The 21,170-nt window shown below is 43.7% G+C and overlaps 1 protein-coding gene across 1 annotated transcript; it reads right to left on the bottom strand.

Moving 5' to 3' along the window:
• Positions 1–685: 685 nt before the first annotated feature.
• LYPLAL1 (lysophospholipase like 1) lies at positions 686–20,813 on the bottom strand. The gene is made up of 5 exons (XM_045818360.1): positions 20,666–20,813; positions 16,986–17,085; positions 6,410–6,579; positions 1,785–1,900; positions 686–1,026 (listed from the first exon to the last, which is right to left on the bottom strand). Exons 1-5 carry the CDS (start codon positions 20,757–20,759, stop codon positions 787–789), a joined length of 720 nt encoding a protein of 239 aa, XP_045674316.1. The 5' UTR covers positions 20,760–20,813; the 3' UTR covers positions 686–786.
• Positions 20,814–21,170: the final 357 nt, after the last annotated feature.

Consider the following 21,170-nt stretch of genomic DNA (forward strand, 5'->3'; position numbering starts at 1 on the left):
TTATAAAAATTCAAACAGAAGCGATACAGAGTAAAAAAAAGTCTCCACTCTCTCCTCTCACAACATTGCAGTCTCCCCAACATGTAGACATACATAGCGTACTGATGTATGCTTTCTCCTGGCTGCCGCTTCTCTCTCCCGGGTCAGATGGCACCCAGGCTGTTCCGAGTCCTTTGTCTTGGGGAAGAAACGTTCGTGTGGGGAAAGCGAAACAAGGGTTTGGGACGGGACGAGAGGACAACGGCCCGCGGTTTGCTGGGAGGACCAGACCTTCAACCTGGTGTTCCTGGCCTTAGCAAGGACATGTCAGGCTTCAGGAGCCCATGCACGTACGGACAACAGGTGCCTTAGGATGAGTGAGCGAGTACTAGACACGGGAGGGTCCCCCCCTGAATACACTGTCTTGTGTGGGGGGCCCAGGTTGCACGTGACCTGGGAAGAGGCAGGGAGCGCGTGACAACTGAGAATGGACACACGACTGGCCCAGTGGGGAGGGGACTGGAGTTGGGTGCAAGATTATCGTGTTAAAATGTTTAGCTATATATCCTATACGCAGATTAGCTTGTGGAGAACATTAGCTTGTGAAAATATAGAGATATTTGTCTAAATTAATGTTTACCTTAACACGCTACTACTGTCGATGGTGCTAAGAATTACAGTGACAAATAAGTCAGCAAACTGTCGGTATTTTCTTAGTATTTTAATGGTCACCGATCACATGACACACTGGCAGTCAAAGTCGCTCTTCGCAGAGACACTCCGTGTGTGGGAACACGTCCCCGCGCGTCACTCACGGGCCCCTCCCGTCTCTCCCGGTAGCTTTGCGAGGACCCAGGACCGGAGTCTTTCCAGCTCCCCCGGGCTGAGCTCGTGCAAGAGCCCCGGGAAGCTGTGGTAGTCCACGCGCACCCCCAGGGACCGCAAGGTGGCGCTCGTCTCCGCCCCCCACGAGGGGAGGACCAGCTGGTCGGTGGTCCCGTGACACTGGAACAGCTCCGGCAGCGCGCCCTCCCGCGCCTGAAGAGCCTGGAAGAGGACACGCAAGTGCGACGTTTGAGAACTGCATTCATGACAGCAGGGAGGGCGCGGAAACCCCAATTTTACCGCCGCCTCCCCATCTAAAGGGAAGGGAGAGGCGGGGGTCGCTGTGCCCCCACCGGTGGGGACACACCGGCGGGCCGGGCCGGCGCAGCGCCTTGGGGGCACCCGGGCCCTGCTGGGCGTGACCTGCACTGACTCCACAGAGGACTCTGTCCAAAACCATCTGGCGTTTCCCGAAGAAACTGTGTCACCGGGGAAGACATGCCCCTCACCCAGGGTGGAAGGAGGGAGGAACCCAGAGCCAGGGACAATGGAGGGACCAATGACAGCCTTGTTCTCATTGCTGCACCTGCTATTTCTGCTGCCGGTAAGGAAGCGGCACCTCTGCAACAGGTCACATTTCCACGTGACAACACTGCTGTGCAGCGGCGGTCAGCGCTGGGGTGGATGGTTCTGATTCTGTGCATGACAGACGCACCCTCAGCCGTAATCGTGCACAGGCTTGAGACATATAAAGGACACACATACACCAGACACTGTTGTTTTCATCCTTTCCCTTCGACACCTTGCGTAACACTCTCTTCGCACAGGACATTTCCTGGATACTAATGACAGCTGGGATAAAACCATACGACTACTTTGGCTGTGAATGGTTATTCCTTATCAATTTTGTTTTAGTTTCAATGTGTGAATATTTTATGTTTTTTTTTTCTGTTGTTCTTTTTTTACAAGCTCAGACTTACCTGGTAAACAGCAGAGGTTTTATTCAGAAAGCTGGAAAGCGCAAAGACTCCCGCCACATCTTGATGGCTTCTGTATGCTAAATGCATCGCCATGCACCCTCCCATCGAAAATCCTCCTAAAAGAAGCGAAATGCACTTCTCAGAAGAAGCAGAATACACACAGCAATAATTCAGAACAAGTTATATCTATACCAGCCCTTCATAAATATTTTTAAATATATGAAGACCTTCAAAGCGAGATGGCGCTAGTTTCATCTACTGTAGAGCCCACAGAAAAACCAGCTGTAATAACAAACACCACCTGCTCTGTGTCATCACTGGTGGAGATTTCTCATAAAAGGGGATAGAACTGCACAAAGTAGTCAATCACATTCACCAAGGAAAAGAACTGATGACTAAATGGGTCATAGAACGTGTTTTTAAATTTCTAATGTTCACGTACACTTTTTATACTTATGAGTTCTCACACTGCAACTAGAATTAATAACATTAAGCTGAGCCCTTTGAGACCATAAATTTGAATTCACTACGAACTCCTTTATGGATGAAGGGAACTTAAGCCCCAGGAGATTACATGACCTCCTAAGACTGTACCCCTAATTTCAGCTGCAAGGCTAGGACTGTGGAAATCCAGATTGCTTGCCACAGAGCTGAATGTACTCCTACCATCTTCTGATATTTATTACAATATAATTATTTTATTTAGAGCAGGCTGGTCATATTATTTTGGACCCGAGATACAAACATATGAGTAAAGATTACCAGCCTTGGGAAGTTTAGATTTTTAAAAAGGGCATAATATGTGAATAATTACAGTGTATGATAAATACTACATCTGTGGTTTTCAGCATATCAGAAGGAAATAATAGGGTCTCACCAGTAGCAGTGGCTCCCCAGGGACGAAGACAACTTGGAAGGCTGTTTCAGAATAACCCCCAAACCACTCCCAGATGCAGATACAGCTAATTAGGGGCTCACAAACAGGCTTGGTGGGGGAGTAGGGAGCATAAATGTCTCACAATTGTATGTGAACTTTGCATGTGTGCATCAGATTCCCAAGAAAGTGAAAAGCCACGGGCATCATTATCCATGAATCTGTGCCTTACTAAGTCTTTGGCAAGCTCCATTAGAATATGAAGAGCTTACTGTAGAGAAGATTATTTCATTTCCAGTAAAATTGGATGGCTGAACAAGAAGATTTCCAGGGTTTCCATCAAGTTTTGAAACCTATTCTTTAATGCTTAATAATCACTTGTAAAAGTTAAAACAGCAAGGACTTCAACACGTTCAGTTGTTATTAATACAGAAGTCTACTTTCCGTTTGGGAATAAACCTCCGCATCTTTCCGAACAGACTCGCAGCCTTCCTTCAAGTTCACAGAATGGATCTCAGCAAACGCTCACTTCTGCTCCCTTCATCTCTTCCAATCTATCGACTCTTTTAAGGAAGTCCAAGACATAAAGACGACATTCACCAGACTGTCAGGTTCGCGTGAGCAGGACATTTTTGCCTAGAGCAGCACCTGCCTGGCACATAGTAGGTGCTTCATAAATCCTGAGTGACCGAGTGAACAAATGCCAACTGCAGTTCCATGAGGACATTTCTGCAGGGAGACACAGCCACACCACCAGCCTGACGAGAGCAGCAAGCACAGAACACGCTTTCCCACGTAGGGAGCGCCACTGTGGACACACACAAGGCATCCTGCAGGCATCCGACCCACGTTCACTCCTCCCGACTTACGAGGAAGAAAACCGTACTCACTGAAATCTTACTACTTAAGAACTGAGCGTCAGTCCCTTACCCACTCGGACTGCCGGGAGGTAGCCTGCCACTTCTCACCAGCTGTCCTGGACAGTGCGATCGCCTTCAGTCTAGGACGCCACTATGAAAAGGGACTTTGTGTATTTTTTTTCCCCCAACAGAAAAATTTAACACAAAGGACTAGTTATTTGAATTCAATTTCCATCTACATGTCTAAAATGCAATATAAAATATACAGTTCAATAAGTAAATACCAAATAGTAAACTCATTGTAGGTAATGGTTATAATGTATATTTATAGTTGCTGGCAAGGTATTAAAATGTCAAGAGTTAACATTTCAACATACATTTAAGATTAACGAGCTGAATAAAACATGTTAAAAAATAATAAACCCAGCTTTTATGAACTCCTTAAATAAAATAAAATAGAAACAATATATAAAAAACTATAGCGGGGAAAAAATGTTAATCTATCTGAAACAAAATCCAGAGGAAAAATACTTACAATTCAAGTTTACTCTCAATTGAATAGGATTTTTAAAATGTAAAGAAATCTGCCCTACCCTCCAAATTTCAACAACCCTTCCATTTAATTTATATAATTATCCTTCAGACTGAAGTGTGATAAAGTCTCAAAAGATTTGGGAATGTATATTTATTTGTACATTTTCTCTCAAATACAATGTATAGGAGAAGCTAAACATTTATCATCTTCTCTGCAAGCCTGTTGGAAGTGCAGTTCCGGTGCTTGAAAGTTCTGCTAATTACTGAAGAGTCGTAAGTGGCTTAATTAATACACACATAAATTAAAAGAATGTAGAATGCTATCACACTTAAGTGTTAGCTCCAAGAAAGAACTACAGAAGAACCATGTATAAGGTCAGCACAAAGGGACCCAGGAAGTTCTGGTGGTTGGCTTCCTCTTGGTAATTCCATCTATTGCTTCATTTTAATTTTTGGAAAAGATTGATATAGAAGTATCACATAAAGTGTTTCCACCATACGAATGGAAATAAAGAAAAGGAGTCATCTAAAATCTCACTACTTATACATAGCTTTGGCATTTTTAAAAATTACTTTTTTGTGTAATACTGATTTGAAAGTCTTTCAAAAGATCACAAAACTCCATAATTGTAAATGTATTCAATGAACACAGTTACTAAATGCCTTCTATGTGCAGAGTATATACAGTATTTAATGGTTACATTACATTTGTTCCTATTAACAGACCATAAATTCCTCAACCACTTTCTTCATGATGGGTGTTTAGAGCATCCACATAAATTACTCAGGTATAATTCCAGAAGCGCTTGCTTCTCATGGCTTCCAAATTCTGGTTGTAGGCTCATGTGATCAAAATTCTTACAATCTGGTCATATTATTTGTCAGGTTCTATACATTCCAGATCCAAGTTAGGCCTAAATTAGATCAATTGTCTCTTAACAACAAATTATCACCACCTAGTGGCGGGAAAGGGAACCTCACTCTGTACAGAGTTCTTGACTAAGTCAATGGATCTGGGTTCTAGTCCTAGTTCTACTTTACATTGGCCAGCAATTTCTTTGATTTTTAGTTTCATCACACCTGAAGTAAGAATAAGTTCCCATTTTATCCATTACAAGGATCAAGAGAGAGATTACATATGAAAACAACCTGTATAACTTAAACACCATCTATATATGAAACATGATATTTAATGGCAATTTAAAACCTGTCAAATGGAACGTGAATGTCAACTATTTTAGTAGTGCTACCACCACATACACTTTCCAAGTGCAACAGTACACACGAGGGAAATTATATGCACCTCTTCTCCTTTAACTTTTCACATTACCCAGAAGCGCACCGGAAGGAAAGGAAGAGTTTCAACAGAGACGCCGACAGACAGGCGGCTGTGCTGAGAGACTGCCTACGCTCTGCACGCTGGACGCTCTCGCCGTGTTCATCCAACCAGAGCAAGACGGGGTAGTGAAATGTTAACTGTAATCTCAGAACACAGGCCTTGCAGCCGGCTTTCATTTGCGACTGTGTTGCCAACATCGAGAAGGTGACATAAAGTCATCGTTGTGTGGCCTGGGCTTCCCCTTTCAGCACGTCCTGTGCAGAGTCACGGTGGGTACAGATGCAGGAAAGGAGATAAATGCACTTCTCATGTCTGATACTCTTCATGGAGCGGGGACTCTTCATTGGCTTTGTAATTTCATTATTAATACAACTCATTATACATTAGTTATATTGGAAAATAAAATCCCTTCACCAGAATAAGTGTTCTGTACCATACACATTTGAAACACCCAACCTCATTTCTGTACGTATTATAGAAAGAGATATTCTAGTTCATGTGTTTGATGACTACAGGGAAAAAGGGGATTAAGGAGGAGAAAAAGGTTACATAAAGTCACATCGTATCTCCTTGGAAACAAAGGTCGCTAAAGTCACCGAACAACAGTTTATGATACGTTATTCTGTGATATGAACTCTGAAGGTTTACTGTTAAACTCAATGTTATATTTTGACGGTGTACTTTATCTTCATCATGGCAATAGCAGTTTAAACGTATTTCTAAAACTTAGGCTAATTAAAATAAATTGTTTTAAAAGTTGAAATGAATAATCTCTTACTTGGAAATGAAACATGGGGTTCTCGAATTGTTGTCATTAAAACGAAAGTGAATTAAAATTTCATGAGCTATTGTTTATGATTCTAGTATCTTTGAAACCCTTAGTATGTAAAGTTTATTTGAAACTATGAACAAGGCAAATGACATACAAATGCTTCTCAACAACATTTCAAGTTCAGTTCAATATACAGAATTAAACAAAGGTGGAAGAAGTTTAAATCACAATATTCGAAGGTCTTACCTATTAATATCCTGTTCTTCTTGATGCCACTTTTCACTTCGTCGTCGATCAAATCTGTGAGCACCTGACACATCGCATCGATTGACTCCAGGTGTTCCGGGCAGTCGTTGGATATTTTGAATCTGTCAAACCACACGTTGGAGATTCCTCCTTTCATAGGAGTATAGGGTCTATTTAAAAAAAAAAAAAGTAATATTAAAATAGATGTTTTAATCTCTAAAACATTAGTGTTTTCAATAATTTCAATTTCCTCCAAGTTCTGTGAGTTAAAAATCCCATATTAAAAGCATCCCCATGCACACGGCATTAACTCACCTGTGTGTACACCGATTCCATCAACATTTCCTAATGCCAGCACCTCTTCTCTCTCCATCTTCTACAATTTGTGATTTCTCCAAAAAGTCCTCACAAAAAATGGAATTTTATATATATATGTAGTGTGTATACATTTTTCTGCTCAATTCTTAAGAAATGATAAAACATGTCTATTTTCTAAAAATTTAATTCTTTTTTCCTTTAATGTAAGAACCAATTATTTTAGTATTCACAGCTAACTGAATAATGTTTGTCCATCCAAAAAATTTAGTACCTCGAGAGTGGAAAAACAGTTCACCAGCATGCTTTTAAGAGTCAGTTAATTTGTAGCACTCAGGCAAATTAGTAATTAGTAAGAAAGGCAAGCTAGTAATTCAAGGGCATTCGGATAGACCCTCCCTAGAATGGGACTGGCTCAGTTTTTTTTAAGTGGAGTTGGAACTATTTTGGACCCACTCAGGAACCCTGGAAGGAGAGGGTCTATGGGACACACGTAGCCCTGGGAGCCCTCAGCACACAGGTACCCGGTACTGCCGGTGTCCTGTGGGCCTCAGTTGGGTGCTTTGTGGGACTTAGAAGACATTTCATGTGATAAGATGCTTGAATCAGGTGTCTAGCTGAACAAGGTCAATCTTATAAGATCCTTTACGCAGAGGCGGGGTGGCTACAGTATTAGTGGATCTTACCCCACTCACTGTACACTCGTACTCCGGAATGCTCTGCTAGGGTGCCAGAGCACCCAGCGTGACCTGAAAGGGATGCACACCTCTGATGCCCACAGAGGCGGAGCTCCTCCTCCCACCGCCATTGGCCCCACTTCGGGGCTGGCTGGCTGGCTGGCCGGCTGTCCGCTCTCACCCCCCGAAGTCACTGGCGGGCCGGAGGACTCTGGGTGAGGCCTGCCGGTGGAAAGTCCAGGGAAGCCTCGGCAGACCCAAGGAGCTGGAAACCTTCAGTTCTCCTTCTCCTGCCCACTCCACCACAAGGCCCCCCCGTCTGTGCAGCCCTGCCCCTGGGAAACACGCAAGCTCCGGGACCCACGCGCGGGCCAGACGCAAGCAGGAGAGCTCCACCACGGTCTTCCGCACCCAGCAGAGCAGCCAGGAAGTCAAGAGGAAGGCATTTGGAAAGTTTCTCAGGCAAAATGAAGGAAATCTGGAAAGGAGAACTCATCCACACAGGATCTTTTGTTTATTTACTAAAATAGAACCATGTTATAAACATTACTTTGCAGTAGGCTTTCTAAAATTTGAATGTGTTACTTTGAATATCCCTGTAAGGCAGTACATAAAACCCTAGCATTTCTCCTCGTTTGTGAAGATACAGATTTATGTGTGCGTGTATGCTTGTGTTGTTTTGGTCTTTTCACATGAATTTTATTTACTTTTCACACCATTCCTCCTCTCCAGTCTCATTTCCCCATGTTACCCTTCACACTACTCCAACCATTTTTATCTAAAATATATCCTCAAATGTTTCTGTATGTACATTAAAACATGCATCTTTACAGGACATTTTTTGGAGCACTATTACTTTTCAAAAGTTAAAATAGCCTATTTGCTTTTCTTATGCACCTTTTCTCTTTCAATGATCCCTCCAGGAAACCCTTCCCCTGACACAGTTCCCTCCGGGAAACCCTTCCCCCTGACACAGTTCCCTCCTGGATACCCTTCCCCCTGACACAGTTCCCTCCTGGATACCCTTCCCCCTGACACAGTTCCCTCTGGGAAACCCTTCCCCTTGACACAGTTCCCTCCTGGATACCCTTCCCCCTGACACAGTTCCCTCTGGGAAACCCTTCCCCTTGACACAGTTCCCTCCTGGATACCCTTCCCCCTGACACAGTTCCCTCTGGGATACCCTTCCCCTTGACACAGTTCCCTCTGGGAAACCCTTCCCCCTGACACAGTTCCCTCCTGGATACCCTTCCCCCTGACACAGTTCCCTCTGGGAAACCCTTCCCCTTGACACAGTTCCCTCCTGGATACCCTTCCCCCTGACACAGTTCCCTCTGGGATACCCTTCCCCTTGACACAGTTCCCCTCTGGGAAACCCTTCCCCCTGACACAGTTCCCTCCTGGATACCCTTCCCCCTGACACAGTTCCCTCTGGGAAACCCTTCCCCCTGACACAGTTCCCTCCTGGATACCCTTCCCCCTGACACAGTTCCCTCTGGGAAACCCTTCCCCTTGACACAGTTCCCTCTGGGATACCCTTCCCCCTGACACAGTTTCCTCTGGGAAACCCTTCCCCCTGAAACAGTTCCCTCCTGGATACCTTTCCCCCTGACACAGTCCCAGCCCATCCTTTGAATGACTTGACTATGTAACACCTTATGACAAAGGTGGCCCAGGTTAGAAAGCCATTCCCTTACTGATGGGCATTGGCCTGGTCCTCAGGTTTCAGCCACCAAGAATGCTGCATTACACACATTTGTTACATGCTTTTCCATACTGGAACCTTTATGCCTAGGGAGGAGTCCAAAAACAGGACTGCTGGGTTGAAAGGTATAATTTTTATCTTGAAAGATGTTTTACAAGTGCCTTTCTTAAAGGCTATAAAAGTTAACCTTTCAACAAGAAAAGGGCAAGACGATCCCTTTGCCCAGAGAACTGCTACCAGTCGTGGCTGAACACTCAGTGTGGTGTGGGTAGCTGCACTGGTGCCTCACCCGTCATGACACGGGCAAACGCTTTGAAAGAGCCTTCACAAACAATTCACTGAAGCCAAACACAGGCTGTCACAACAGCGCCAGCTGTACTCGGACACAGATGGGTTCCCAGAGCACTTGCTTAGCAGGGGGAGCCTGTACTGCAAGGGGCCTGCCTTCCAGAAGATAATTCTGGGTTTTTGTGGGTTCCCCTTCGTGTGTGTGATGAATGGACTTCTCTCCAATGCATCTAGAGTGGACTAGTTCTACACTATTCTTGGGAAAATCAAGAAAACAGTACTCAAATCATCTGTGTTTGGGGATTCAGGTGAAGAACACGAGTTGAGAAGGTTTTATTTTTGTTGTGCTAGTGGTCTACCTGCCTACACTGTGTGAGGCCGTATTGACGGTGGGGTCACACAGACCCCCTCTCCCTACCATCACCTGCACCGGGGTCCTCCTCGGCTTTGTCCTGTCTATTTTCAGGAACACATTCTTCTCTGCTTATCTAAGAAATCATCGAATATTTAGTGAACCTTTAAATAATTCCAAATAATTGTCCTCAGAAGTCCCTGTGGGACCTGAACTAGCATGCAGCTTTGTCTGGGAACTGACGCCGGATGACAAAGGTCGGAGGGGACAGACGTACAGACAGCCCTCCCCAGGACCCGCCGCATTCCAACCCCAGAAAGCTCCTCCTGCACCATCCTCACGGGGCCGGGAGAGAAAGCCCCGCGCCGGCTCTCTGCTGGGACTCGGGGAGCCCGCACACTCCCGTTCCTGGAGGCCTTCCGGCCTCAGAAGCTGCTTTGCTCAGAGGCCAATAAACTGGAATCAGAAGGAGAGAGAAGACAGCATTTCAAGCCTCCCACATCCCAGAATCCCTTTCTCAGGATTAACTTTCTTCAAGTATTCGGAATGAGACAGCAGGCACTTTCCACCTGGTATTAATGCCCCTGTCAGGCAAAACGAAACTCCAAACTGTATTCCATTTGTCATAAAACCACGGTGATCTTCTGAATGAAAACCCAATGTACCACGCACTTCAAAGCTGAACCCGACAGTTATTCTCCTGAATTATTTCTCCTTCCCATCATTTCATTCTGCTCTTTCTCTAAGTGTTTATTTGTCTGTCTAAGCACTTAAATAAGGGTGATATCATAGGCTAAGATATGAATCATTCTGGGAACTCAGCCATTAATTGAAAAAAGTGACATTCATTTTCCTTTCCATCTCCGACAGAACCTCACTCAGAGATAGATGTTCTACTGAGATGCAGTCCCGGTGTCTGCTTTCCTAACGCAGTTGCTTTGTGTTCTAATATCTAAGAAAATTAAAATTCTGTTCCAAAAAGGTCATTGGGAAAAATTTAATGACACAAGGAATAATTTAGAACTTTTCTGTTCTGAAAACATAATCTCTTAAGATGTTAGACTAACCTTTAAATAAAGCGTAAGAGTAAGATAGCTTTTTAAAACAGCTAACAAACTGGTGCATATGTTATACTCATTTGCTTTCTTTCTCAAATAAATCACTTTATTAGCTGGTATAAAAGAACTCAGACATGACCACAATAAATAAATATGTTAGGCAAAGAACATCTGTGTGGCTCCTAAATCAATCAATCAATCAAACCATTGCACACTGGTAAAGTATTAAGTTGAAATGAAGTGCCCAAGGTTAAAAAAAAAGGAGTTGGCATTCAGCCTGATACCAAGTTCTGTTCTGATCTGTGTTCCCTGAAAGTCATAAAATCGAAGGTCACTCGTGACCTTTAAGATAATGTCACCTGGCTGTCTTGCCCTGTGACCTCATTTGGTAGTGCTCTCTCAGGACTCTTGTCCCCTCCTGCTTTCCTTCCAACAGGACTACCGACCAACCGCCTTACTGACCCAGGGGCTCTGCACCAGACACGCCCCTCCCCCTCCCCTCCCCTCCCCCAGCCACGTTCCTGCGTGGGCAGCTCCCAGGATCACTCTGTCTCAGCTCCAGTGTCGCTTCCCTGGGGGACCCTTCCTTGATGCTACAATTTAAAGCCCCCCTCCCTCCCTCCTGGGATGCACACACAGAGTCTCCCTATCTTATTATCCTACTTAACTGTGCAGCAGTTACCACTATTTCAAGTTACTATACTGAATTTCTTTCTCCCCATTTCTGTGTGAGAGCGTGGACTTTCTTCCCCACAGGGACACCCCCAGGGCCAAAAACAGGTGCTTCCCAGATGATGAATGACGGGGGTGGTCCCCACGTGTCACTTGGGTAATGTGTGTCAGTGCGAAATAAGAATATCTAAAATGGTTTTCTTTAGGCTTTAATTCTTCTAAAATCCACATTGATTTCTAGGGAAAGGTCAGATTTCTCTTTTGTTGCTTTTTCAAAAAAAAACATTCCTAAGAAAACAAGTTTTTACGTAGAAACAGGTATTTAAATATGCACTTAAAATGCTTACCAAACAAGTAGGACTATTTCTACAAAATAGCTGTTTTTAGCAGCAAAGTGTACTTTACTGTGTAGTATCTGTATACATGTGCATATATGTGTAGTATCTGTACTACAAGTACACATCTCCTGGTGTGGGGAAGTAGGTCCCTCATACTGTGCTTCAGAGGGAAATCTGACATGATGGAACAAATATGAATTCATTGTCTACTGCACTTAAATGAAAGTGTCTAACCCTTTAGACACGTTGAGGGGGATTTAATGAAAAATATAAGGATTTAGGGGAAAATATAAACACATACTTCATGTGAAAAAACAGTGAATAAAAAAGTAGAGGCACTATGCAAATCCTAATTACCTTTAGAATTTTTCAAAACACCAAGAGAAACTATATACCATCATATAAATTATTAATGGCTTGTTATTATTTTTAAAATGGAAATTCTAATAGTAAACCCAAACCAAGCAAACTTCTAATTACAAATACAATGAAAGTATGTCACAGAAATGAAACTGTTTACTGAGCAAGTCAGTTACAGAGTCCAAATTAACATCATGAAAAAAGTGAAGCAATATTTTCCATTTAAATCAACCCAGCAAGCTAACTGCTCACTTTTGCTTAATATGCCCCCAACTGAGCTGATTAAAAATATCTATTAAATAAGGTTGAGGTAAAGGAATACCTTATAGCCAAAATGGCAATTTACAATCTAATCAAAACAGACTGATATGCTGTAATAGACCACAACTGGGTGAGGGTAACAGATTGGTGTTCTCCTTGCGTTCTCTCAAGTGGGTGTGACGTGAAAGCAAAAACCGTCACCTTGTTTGCATGTTTAATGTTTGTAGATAAAATGTATAGGACAAGTTCAACATAAAAAGGGGAGGGTGAAGGATCTTGTATGACTATAAGGTTTCTACATTTTGTGTGAAGTGGTAAAAAACAAACAAAGAAACTAGGTAAAAGTTTGAGAGAGATATATGATATATATAAGAAATATATATGATATATATGACATATAAATGATAGATATGATATATATGTACATACAAGATATATATATAGCTATATATCTTATATATATATAGCTATATATATATCTTGTGTATATATATATAGATCTTGTAATCCCTAAAGCAACCAGGAATAAAATAATAAACCAAAAAAATGGAATATTACAAAATTCAAATAATCCCAAAAAGAAAATGGAAAGGGAAGAAAAAAAGTAGTAGACAAATTCAAACATATCAAGTTCCATTAAATGCAAATGGTCTAAACAAATCACTTAAAAGAAAGGGACTGTTTAGACTGGTTAAAGGGGAAAAAAAGCCCAAACATATGTTGTCTTTAAGAATCCCATTTTAAATATGGTATAAATAGGCTAAAAGTAGAAAGATGGAAAACACGTACTAAGTACTGCTCATCGAAGAAAGCAAAGGATGAAAGGAGACAGGCTGTGTGAAGCGCCGGCACGGGAAAGCAGACGCACACTGTCCTGGTGCTGACAAAGCACCTGTCCTGGTGCTACTGCAGAGGGGACGACCCACCGTTCTACAGGGTGGAAGTAGCATTGACCAGGAAGACCAAGCAGCCCACACGGGCACACACCCCGTGATGTCACTGACAGACACAGGCAGAGAAGACGGACAGATCTGAGGGAGGTAACAGACGAACCTACAACCACAGCTGGAGGTTTTGATACTCGCTCGTCAAGACCTAAGAGAACAACTTAGGAAGAGAATGACTATGCAAATATGAAATCTGAGCAATCGTATAACCGCCTTCAACTACTGACAGTTACAGAATTCCGTCCCCCAAAGTACACACGGTGCAGTCGCCGAGAGAGACGTGTCCCAGACCACGACTCATCTGCGGCAGCACCGAAAGACTGAAGGGGTGCAGAGTATCTCCTCTGACAACGAGGAGGTGCAAGATGAACTAAGGCTCAATCTTCAGTCAACAGAGATGTGGTGTGTATTTAAAAATGAAAATATTTTAGATCTCATAGTTACCAGTTACATATCATGTGAAGTTTCTAATTACTCTGAGAGTCTCAGACAGCTGAAATTCAAGCTTGGCGATGTCTGCCCTTCTCATAAAACAAAAGAAAATTAATCTCAGAGTAATGTTGAAATGCATTTTCTACTGATAAAATATTAAACCAGTCTTGCTTATTGTCCTGTTCATAAAATCCCTCCAACATTTAGGAAATCCTCAGTCGAAAGTTCTGTGGCCGTCGGCAGCCTTGGGTCTCGGACAGCTGGTTTCCGACCCCGAAAAAGACCAGCGAGACACAGCAGAGCCACTGCGCATGCACGTGGCCTGACTTTCACACGGGCTGATTTTGCTAGTTCAGTGCAGGGTTCTGGTGCTTCTATCTGAAGGCATATTTTACAAACTTACTGAATCTGTATGTCAGTACCAAACTAACTGGCGTTATTATCCTTAATTACATGTTTTATTTCGCTGTTTTATTTGACGGGGCCTGATGAGGGATAGAGGCCTGAATTGTAACATCAGACAATATAGATCCTATTTATAGTAAAAACACATACACACTCTTTCTGAACATTTTTGAAAAGCTCTTGAGTTCCAGAATAGGAAATTACAAATTATACTGAATTGTGAGGTCTTTATGTCTTCATTTTAGGAATCTCAGAACCGGCGAAAACAGGAAAGCAGAACTTTACAACTCCATGCTCACAGGAGTGAGTCTGAGACTAGAAAGGCCTTTGAAAGGAAGTGGAATTTTGCTTTTAATGTTTCTGACCTAGAGTAATTAAGTCTAAAAATAAAGGAAGCCCAGTACATAAAGACCTGTTCTTAGGTGCAGTCTGACTTCTTTTTGTATTGATTCGAAGACAATAATGCCTTTCACACTTTAATTACCTCAGATATTTGTTTTTTGAAAACGTAAACAGCTGACCACACTGCAACGCTTTTTTTTTTTTCTCTGAAGGAGAAACAAGACACTAATGGCGTGTGTGGGATAAAGGTGTAATTTAAAGCAAGGTTTCTGCAGCCGGGCACCCTGAGCCTGGGGCTGCAGGACAACTGTTTGCGGGGGGGGGGGGGGGCGCCCTGCGAAGTGGGGGGGGTGTCTAGAGGCATCCTGGCCCCTGCCCATCAGAGGCCTGCGGCCCTTGACGCCGCCCTGCCTCTCTGTTGTGGCAACAAAAAGTGTCTCCCAGCGTGGTCAGATGTTCCCTGAGGACCACCATCTCTGCATGGGAATGAATGATTTAAATCATTTTATTGAACAAAAAATCTGACATGTTCAGAAACTGTTTCTCATGAGGAATTTAAGTGAGAGTGATAGGGTCTACCACGGGGGCTCCCAACATGCTGTAATGGGAACTCCTCTTGCAGGCTTAAAGCTATGCTGGCTCCAGCCACATGCAGCTACAGAGGGAACATGCAGCTAGTGCGACTGAGGAACTCAACTTTTAATTTACTGACTAACTAGTGTTCAAATTCTCATGTGCCATACATGTAAAATACACATCAGATGTCAGAGATCTGGAATGAACAAAAGAATGTAAAATAGCACTTTAATCAGTTTGTACTAGTTACATGTTGAAATGATAATATTTTGGATTTAATGGGTTAAATAAAATATAGTATTCAAGTTAATTTCACCTGCTTCTTTTTCTTTTTTTTAAAATGTGGTGTCAAGAACATTTAAATTTGCTTATGTAGCTCATATTACATTTCCTGGGTTAGCAAGGTCTAACATGTTTGACGATCTGTCCAAAAAGCTGTTGACTAGGAAAACGTATAATATCAAAGAGTTACTATGAAGAATTAGCAACCAGGATCAGTCCAGTGAAACATTTTGATGATTTGTTTCACTAAGTCACCACAGCACCCACGAATAGTGTTGCACTTAGTGCGCATGGTGAATTCTGACCTCTCCTAAGTGTCTCTGGTTTCCAGTTCCACACGTGCTGGTCTGCAGTTCCTTTCGCTCTGGCGATGACATGGGATTCACCGGCTGAAACATGCCGATTCCCAGAATTGTATTGCCAGGGCTCTTCCACCAGACCCGGGTCATCCCACAACCCCACCTGCGTTCGGGCTGAAGCGGGCCTGTCCCTCCCTCCCCACTTTCCCCTTCCCGACTGCGCGGCCCTAAAGTCCGCGGCAAAGAGCAGGCTCTCCAGCCATTTCTGAAGACAGGCAGCTTCCAGCACAACTGGAACCCAATGGTCCTCGGCTCTCTCGCCCATACTGTCCAACCACTCCGCTCCTCTAGAGTGATATCAAAATGATAACTTTTTTGAACCTTAAATCTTACAATGAAAGTGTCATTTGGTTGTTCTCCCTCTTGCAAGTCTATTGACTGAGGTAAGATCTTGGTAGTGCATATAAAAAGGTCCTTGAAGATCTGTCTACTTCTCCTTTATACTAAGTTAATAAAAAATTAAGCAAAGCATTTGCATAAGCATATAGTGTGCTTGTAAGCATAAATGAAGAGCAAATGGAAAATCAGGTCGGGTGGCATAGCTCAGCACACATTATCTGCACACGCGCACGCACACACACACACACACACAGAATGTGGAAGCCCCACTTCAGAGCACGTGTTTAGAGCAAAAGAGAATGTGCAGATGCTAACTTAATAATGATAAAAAGCACTTTGACTTCAAAACTATACTAATGTCATGACTGGGCACTTTGTTAAATATACTTCTAGGTTGTCAAATCAAAATATTTATTAGCTAGCCAGTTCCATATTCCTAAAAGCTTATTCATATTACTTCTAAAACATTTTAAGTGTTGAAAGAATGCCACAAAACCCTTTTCCAGAGATTAGAACTCTGGCTTTACTAAAGTATGGAAAGAGTATGCTGGGTAGAGTCGCCAGTTCCTCTCTGGGGTGCAGGAGGGGAACCAGGGAGCCTGGACAGCGAGCAGTCTGCCAGGTCAGAGGGGGCGGGGTCCCACAGGCCGCGCGTGGGACAAAGGCTAGGAGTTCTGGGGAATGTTTTACCAAGAGGAAGAAGATTCCTCACCTGGCAAAACGGTGTAACTGCAAGGGAAAAAAAAAGTACCCTGATTTAAAGTATTTTAAACACAGAATTAAGCTGAAAGAACCTCTAGCAGGGACATCTGTTTACATGTTTCATGTCAGAGCGTTATCCTGAGCACGGGGAGCAATCACTACTTACCTGGGGGGAGCTGTTGGATAGATGATCTTGATGTGCTGGAACGTCAAATCTTGATTTAAAACCTGCTTGATCCACCTTCTCAGTCCTTGTCCAGAGTCACCTGATGAATCACAGAATCTAGATTAGCGTGAAGCGTTTTGACAGGAGTGTGTTGAAGAGCCGTCTGTAAATTTCATGTCATACAGAGGATGGAACAAGGAAGAAAAAAATAAACTCTCCATACTTAAAAATAACTGCACAGAAACTGACTTATCAATATGAACCAATCGGGAACCAAGAGGGAGAAATAACTTTGATTATTTTACTCCTAACTTCACCATTGATCACTTTAAAGACCTTGTTTGTTTAAAGGGACAAATCAATGGGGTAAATCAATTTTTCTAACTAAAAATTCTATTTCTTTTCTGATTTTAAAGTTATTTCTTATTTTTACTCTTAGAAATAGTAAATTCTTAAAGTGCGTATACGCTTTTGCAGTTGGAACAGCCTAAAACAATTTTCTTGGTAAAAACAATAAAATCCTTCGAAAGGGTTATCGAGCATGCATGTATTTATTTTTAACCTAAATAAATTAGCACTTAAATTTGATAACATGTTCCCATGACCTCAAATAACAAAAAAATCACCAAAATTCCTGCAAAAATTAGTGTAGGTGTATTTCCATAAAAAACTGAAGGAAATATAGGTCCATCTTATGTTGTCCTGGAGAGGAAATTTTGAAGGTAACAACCTTAATTTTTTAACCAACCAATTAAAAAACTATCGACTGGATACCTGTGAATGGAGGACACAGGTTAGTGAGAGAAACAGTCAGTCGGTGGATCACATGCACACATGTGAAAGACAAATGTAACCAGTGAAAACATGAGCCACCTGGTGCTGCCGGGGTCTGTGGATTCAGAAGTGACCCAGTCAAGGAGTTCGGGGCTAACTTCACTGGAATAAAAGCTCTGCAAGGCAAGGTTCATTTTGTGTTTTATCCATTGAGTTGTTTGTTCATTTAATGCCCGGGCATCCCACAGAGAGCTGCTGAATGGTTTGCCCTCGAATTTCCGGGATGGTGAAAGTGAGTACAGAAGGAAAGAGCATCTCAGATACAGCACAAGGCAAACGCTAAGACCCTTCACAGGAAGGGCAGTGTGACATCTAAGACCTGAAAAGCACAAAGTGAAAGAGCAATTGAGTATAAGATGAGGTTCTTAGATGCTCTTCTCAAAGTAACTGCAATAAAGGGTTTGGCCAGCCTTTGTCCCCAGTCCCTAAGAAAGAGGTAACTTCCAGACCCTTAGAATTTCCCGAGTGATTCGAGTATCTGTGTTATTCCTGGCAGGGCCGCAAACCACACGATAGTCTCCACTGAGGAGACGACTCAGGGTGGGAGCTGGTCAGCCGGGAAGACCAACCGTGTGATTAGACGTTTGGGGCTTTGAACCACATGATATCAGTCTGACCTCCAGGGAATACAGGAGGCTGGTGGTTCGAGTTCCACCCCAAGTCCATCCTATCTATGTAGCAACCCAAGGAAGAACCCTGCATACAAAGCTCAGGTGAAATTCCTTCGGTGACGATACCTTTCTGAGCATTGTCATACCTCCATGCTGGGGGGCCATTCATCACTGAGGATGACAGAAGACTCAAGTTTAGAACCCTCCTGGCCTTTTCCCTCTGTGTCTCTTTTGGCTGGCTCTAATTTGTACCCTTCTGCCATAATAAAACTGTCATAAGGGAAGAAACGAGGCTAGAGAGACTGCAGGGACCCGACAAAGGCTGAGAGCCCCGAGATGCTCCAGATGTTTTTGTGGCAGGAAGGTGGCTTGCTTCTAAGGGTCACGCTGGAGACTGTGTGAAGACAGAACGGAAGGACCAAAGCAGACGTGGGAGATCAGTTAGGAGGCTACTGTTCGGGTGGCGGATCCTTAGACTAGGGTAGCCGCAGGGGAGTACACAGAAATTGGTACTAGAGATACTTAGGAGCTAAAAGGAACAGAAACTGGCACTAGATTAGTTATGAGGAGGTCAACAGCGAAAGGTTTGTATCCACAGACAAATGGACAATTGTTTCAGAGATACAGTTACAGGTTTTTACAATGTCATAATTGGCAATTGAAAACAGAGGATAGTTCATTTAAGCAAAGTGGTCTAGGGAAAAGCCATTTAGGGGTATTCCTTAAATATACTGTAAAATAATTAACTTGTTAGAAGGAGTATGGTGCTGAGGAATTTCCGGGTGCTTACAAGTGAACACCCTTGGACCTCTGAATAGTCATAGTCATCTAGTGCAAAGCTTTGCGATGGCCCTAAGACACCTCACCTTCTAACTATACTTCATCAGGTCTTTCCCTTTAAACATTGTTGGTCCTTTTCGATTTCCAAAACGATACAACCTAAATCAGTTTGTTTTTGTTTTGTTGTTTTACCTTACTCCATCCAGAGCACTGACTGGGAACACAGAAAGCTCTGGTTCAAGTCCCAACTCCATCACCACTTACAAGTAATAACCAAGTGGCCCCCGGCAAGCCACTCACCCTAACAGGACTCAGTTCCAAATCGACAAAACTAGGCCCAACTGCCATTTCCAGGTCTCCACCCTGCACCTCTGTAATGCCCTCCACTCCCCAACCGCCATCATCCTGAAGCCTAGGTAAGTCTCAGCTCCAGGACCACTTGCTCCGGCAAATCTAAGCTCTTCATCTTCCAAACGCCTTAATAAACTGTAACCACAGCTTTTCCCTCAAAGTCCTCTTGGTAGTGCATCCGTCACCGTCTTGTGATCTCCCCTCCACTGCTGATGCCAACTAGTTGAACTTTTTGTTTTTAACCTTAGGTAGGCCCCCTGAGGGCACCACCTGCATCTCATTTCTTTAAAAACAAAACAAAACAAAACAAAACAAAACAAAACAAACAAACCCAGTTCCCAAGAACTTACCCTGGACCAAGCACTAGGGATGCAAAGATTAAAACAAGGGTCCTTACTCCTAAGGAGCCCAAGATCCAGTGCGGAAGACAGACATAAGAAATTACAGATCAGTTTCAGAAACGCTGTACTGAATTAAGCACGTGTTACCAAAGGCAGGTGGACCTGACTTCGTGCTGTATCTTCAGGTGCTTAGTGACAGGAGGGGGAAAGAAAGGGAAAAAGGAAGGAGGAGCAGAAGAGAGATCATGAAAATAATTTAACTGTGAATCTCAATTGCCTGCATCACTTCAGGAGACTGGAGAGAGAGATGGCAAGTAATCCGATGCAGCTGAAAACTCAAATCACTAACAGCTGACCCTGAAAAGTAACTTATTTGTCTCTAGTAGAGGACTTACCTTACTAACTCGCTCTGTTTAAACTGGGGGGGGGGGCGGGGGAGGAGACGAATGGGGGACACAAGGGTGGCACGGAGACAATGGTGTGGATGGAAGGCTGGACACATGGACCGGAAGCGAGAGCGGTGGGCCAGTGATTGCAAGACGGAAGGCAAAGGGGGACGGCTGGGGACAGGTGGCAGTGCAGTCCCTGTGTCCACAGCCGCCAAGCCTAGCTGGAGGGGACAGGACTGCCACCCTCTCCGAGCCCCCGGGGCCTTAATGGGGTTAGAGGCCCGAAGCCTCCTCCGGTGGGGGTAACACTGGGGGGACGGCGTGGAGGGTTTTTCCCAAGCTGCGGAAAACAAGGACGTAAAACTGTGATCCACCTGAGCCGTGCAGGAAAATCAGAGAGGCGCTGTGCCTCCCGGCCGGCGACACCACGCACCGCTGCAGGCGAACTGGCCCGGACACAGCCGCCATAGCTACTGCCACGCCCCGAGTTTCGGGGCCCCGCCCCTGCGCCCTCCAGCGTGCCCGCGCACGTACGCACGCGGGGCGGGGGCGCGCCTGAAGCCGCGCGTGCGCAGAGGGATAGGTTCTCCTGCCTCTGAGTCAAGTTTGAAGCGTGAGGGTCTGTGGATGGTGCGAGATTTTGGTAAGAATGGTATTATACAGGTGACGAGTTCGGAAAGGGCAAGGAATATATTTATTTTTTGCTGTAGGGTTTTTAACTGCAATCCTGAAGTCAGGATTATTTTTTTGTTTGGAAAGTTGTTGGTGTCAATATGTTTAAAATTTAAGAGGTATCACCATATATATATTTTACTTTGGGGCTTGAACAAGATGTAACTTTTTATAGTCAGGATGCAGTCGCCATATTATAAGAACCCT

The sequence above is a fragment of the Phyllostomus hastatus genome, unplaced genomic scaffold (assembly GCF_019186645.2).
Source record: "Phyllostomus hastatus isolate PE091 unplaced genomic scaffold, TTU_PhHast_1.1 phas_contig_148, whole genome shotgun sequence".
NCBI lineage: Eukaryota > Metazoa > Chordata > Mammalia > Chiroptera > Phyllostomidae > Phyllostomus > Phyllostomus hastatus.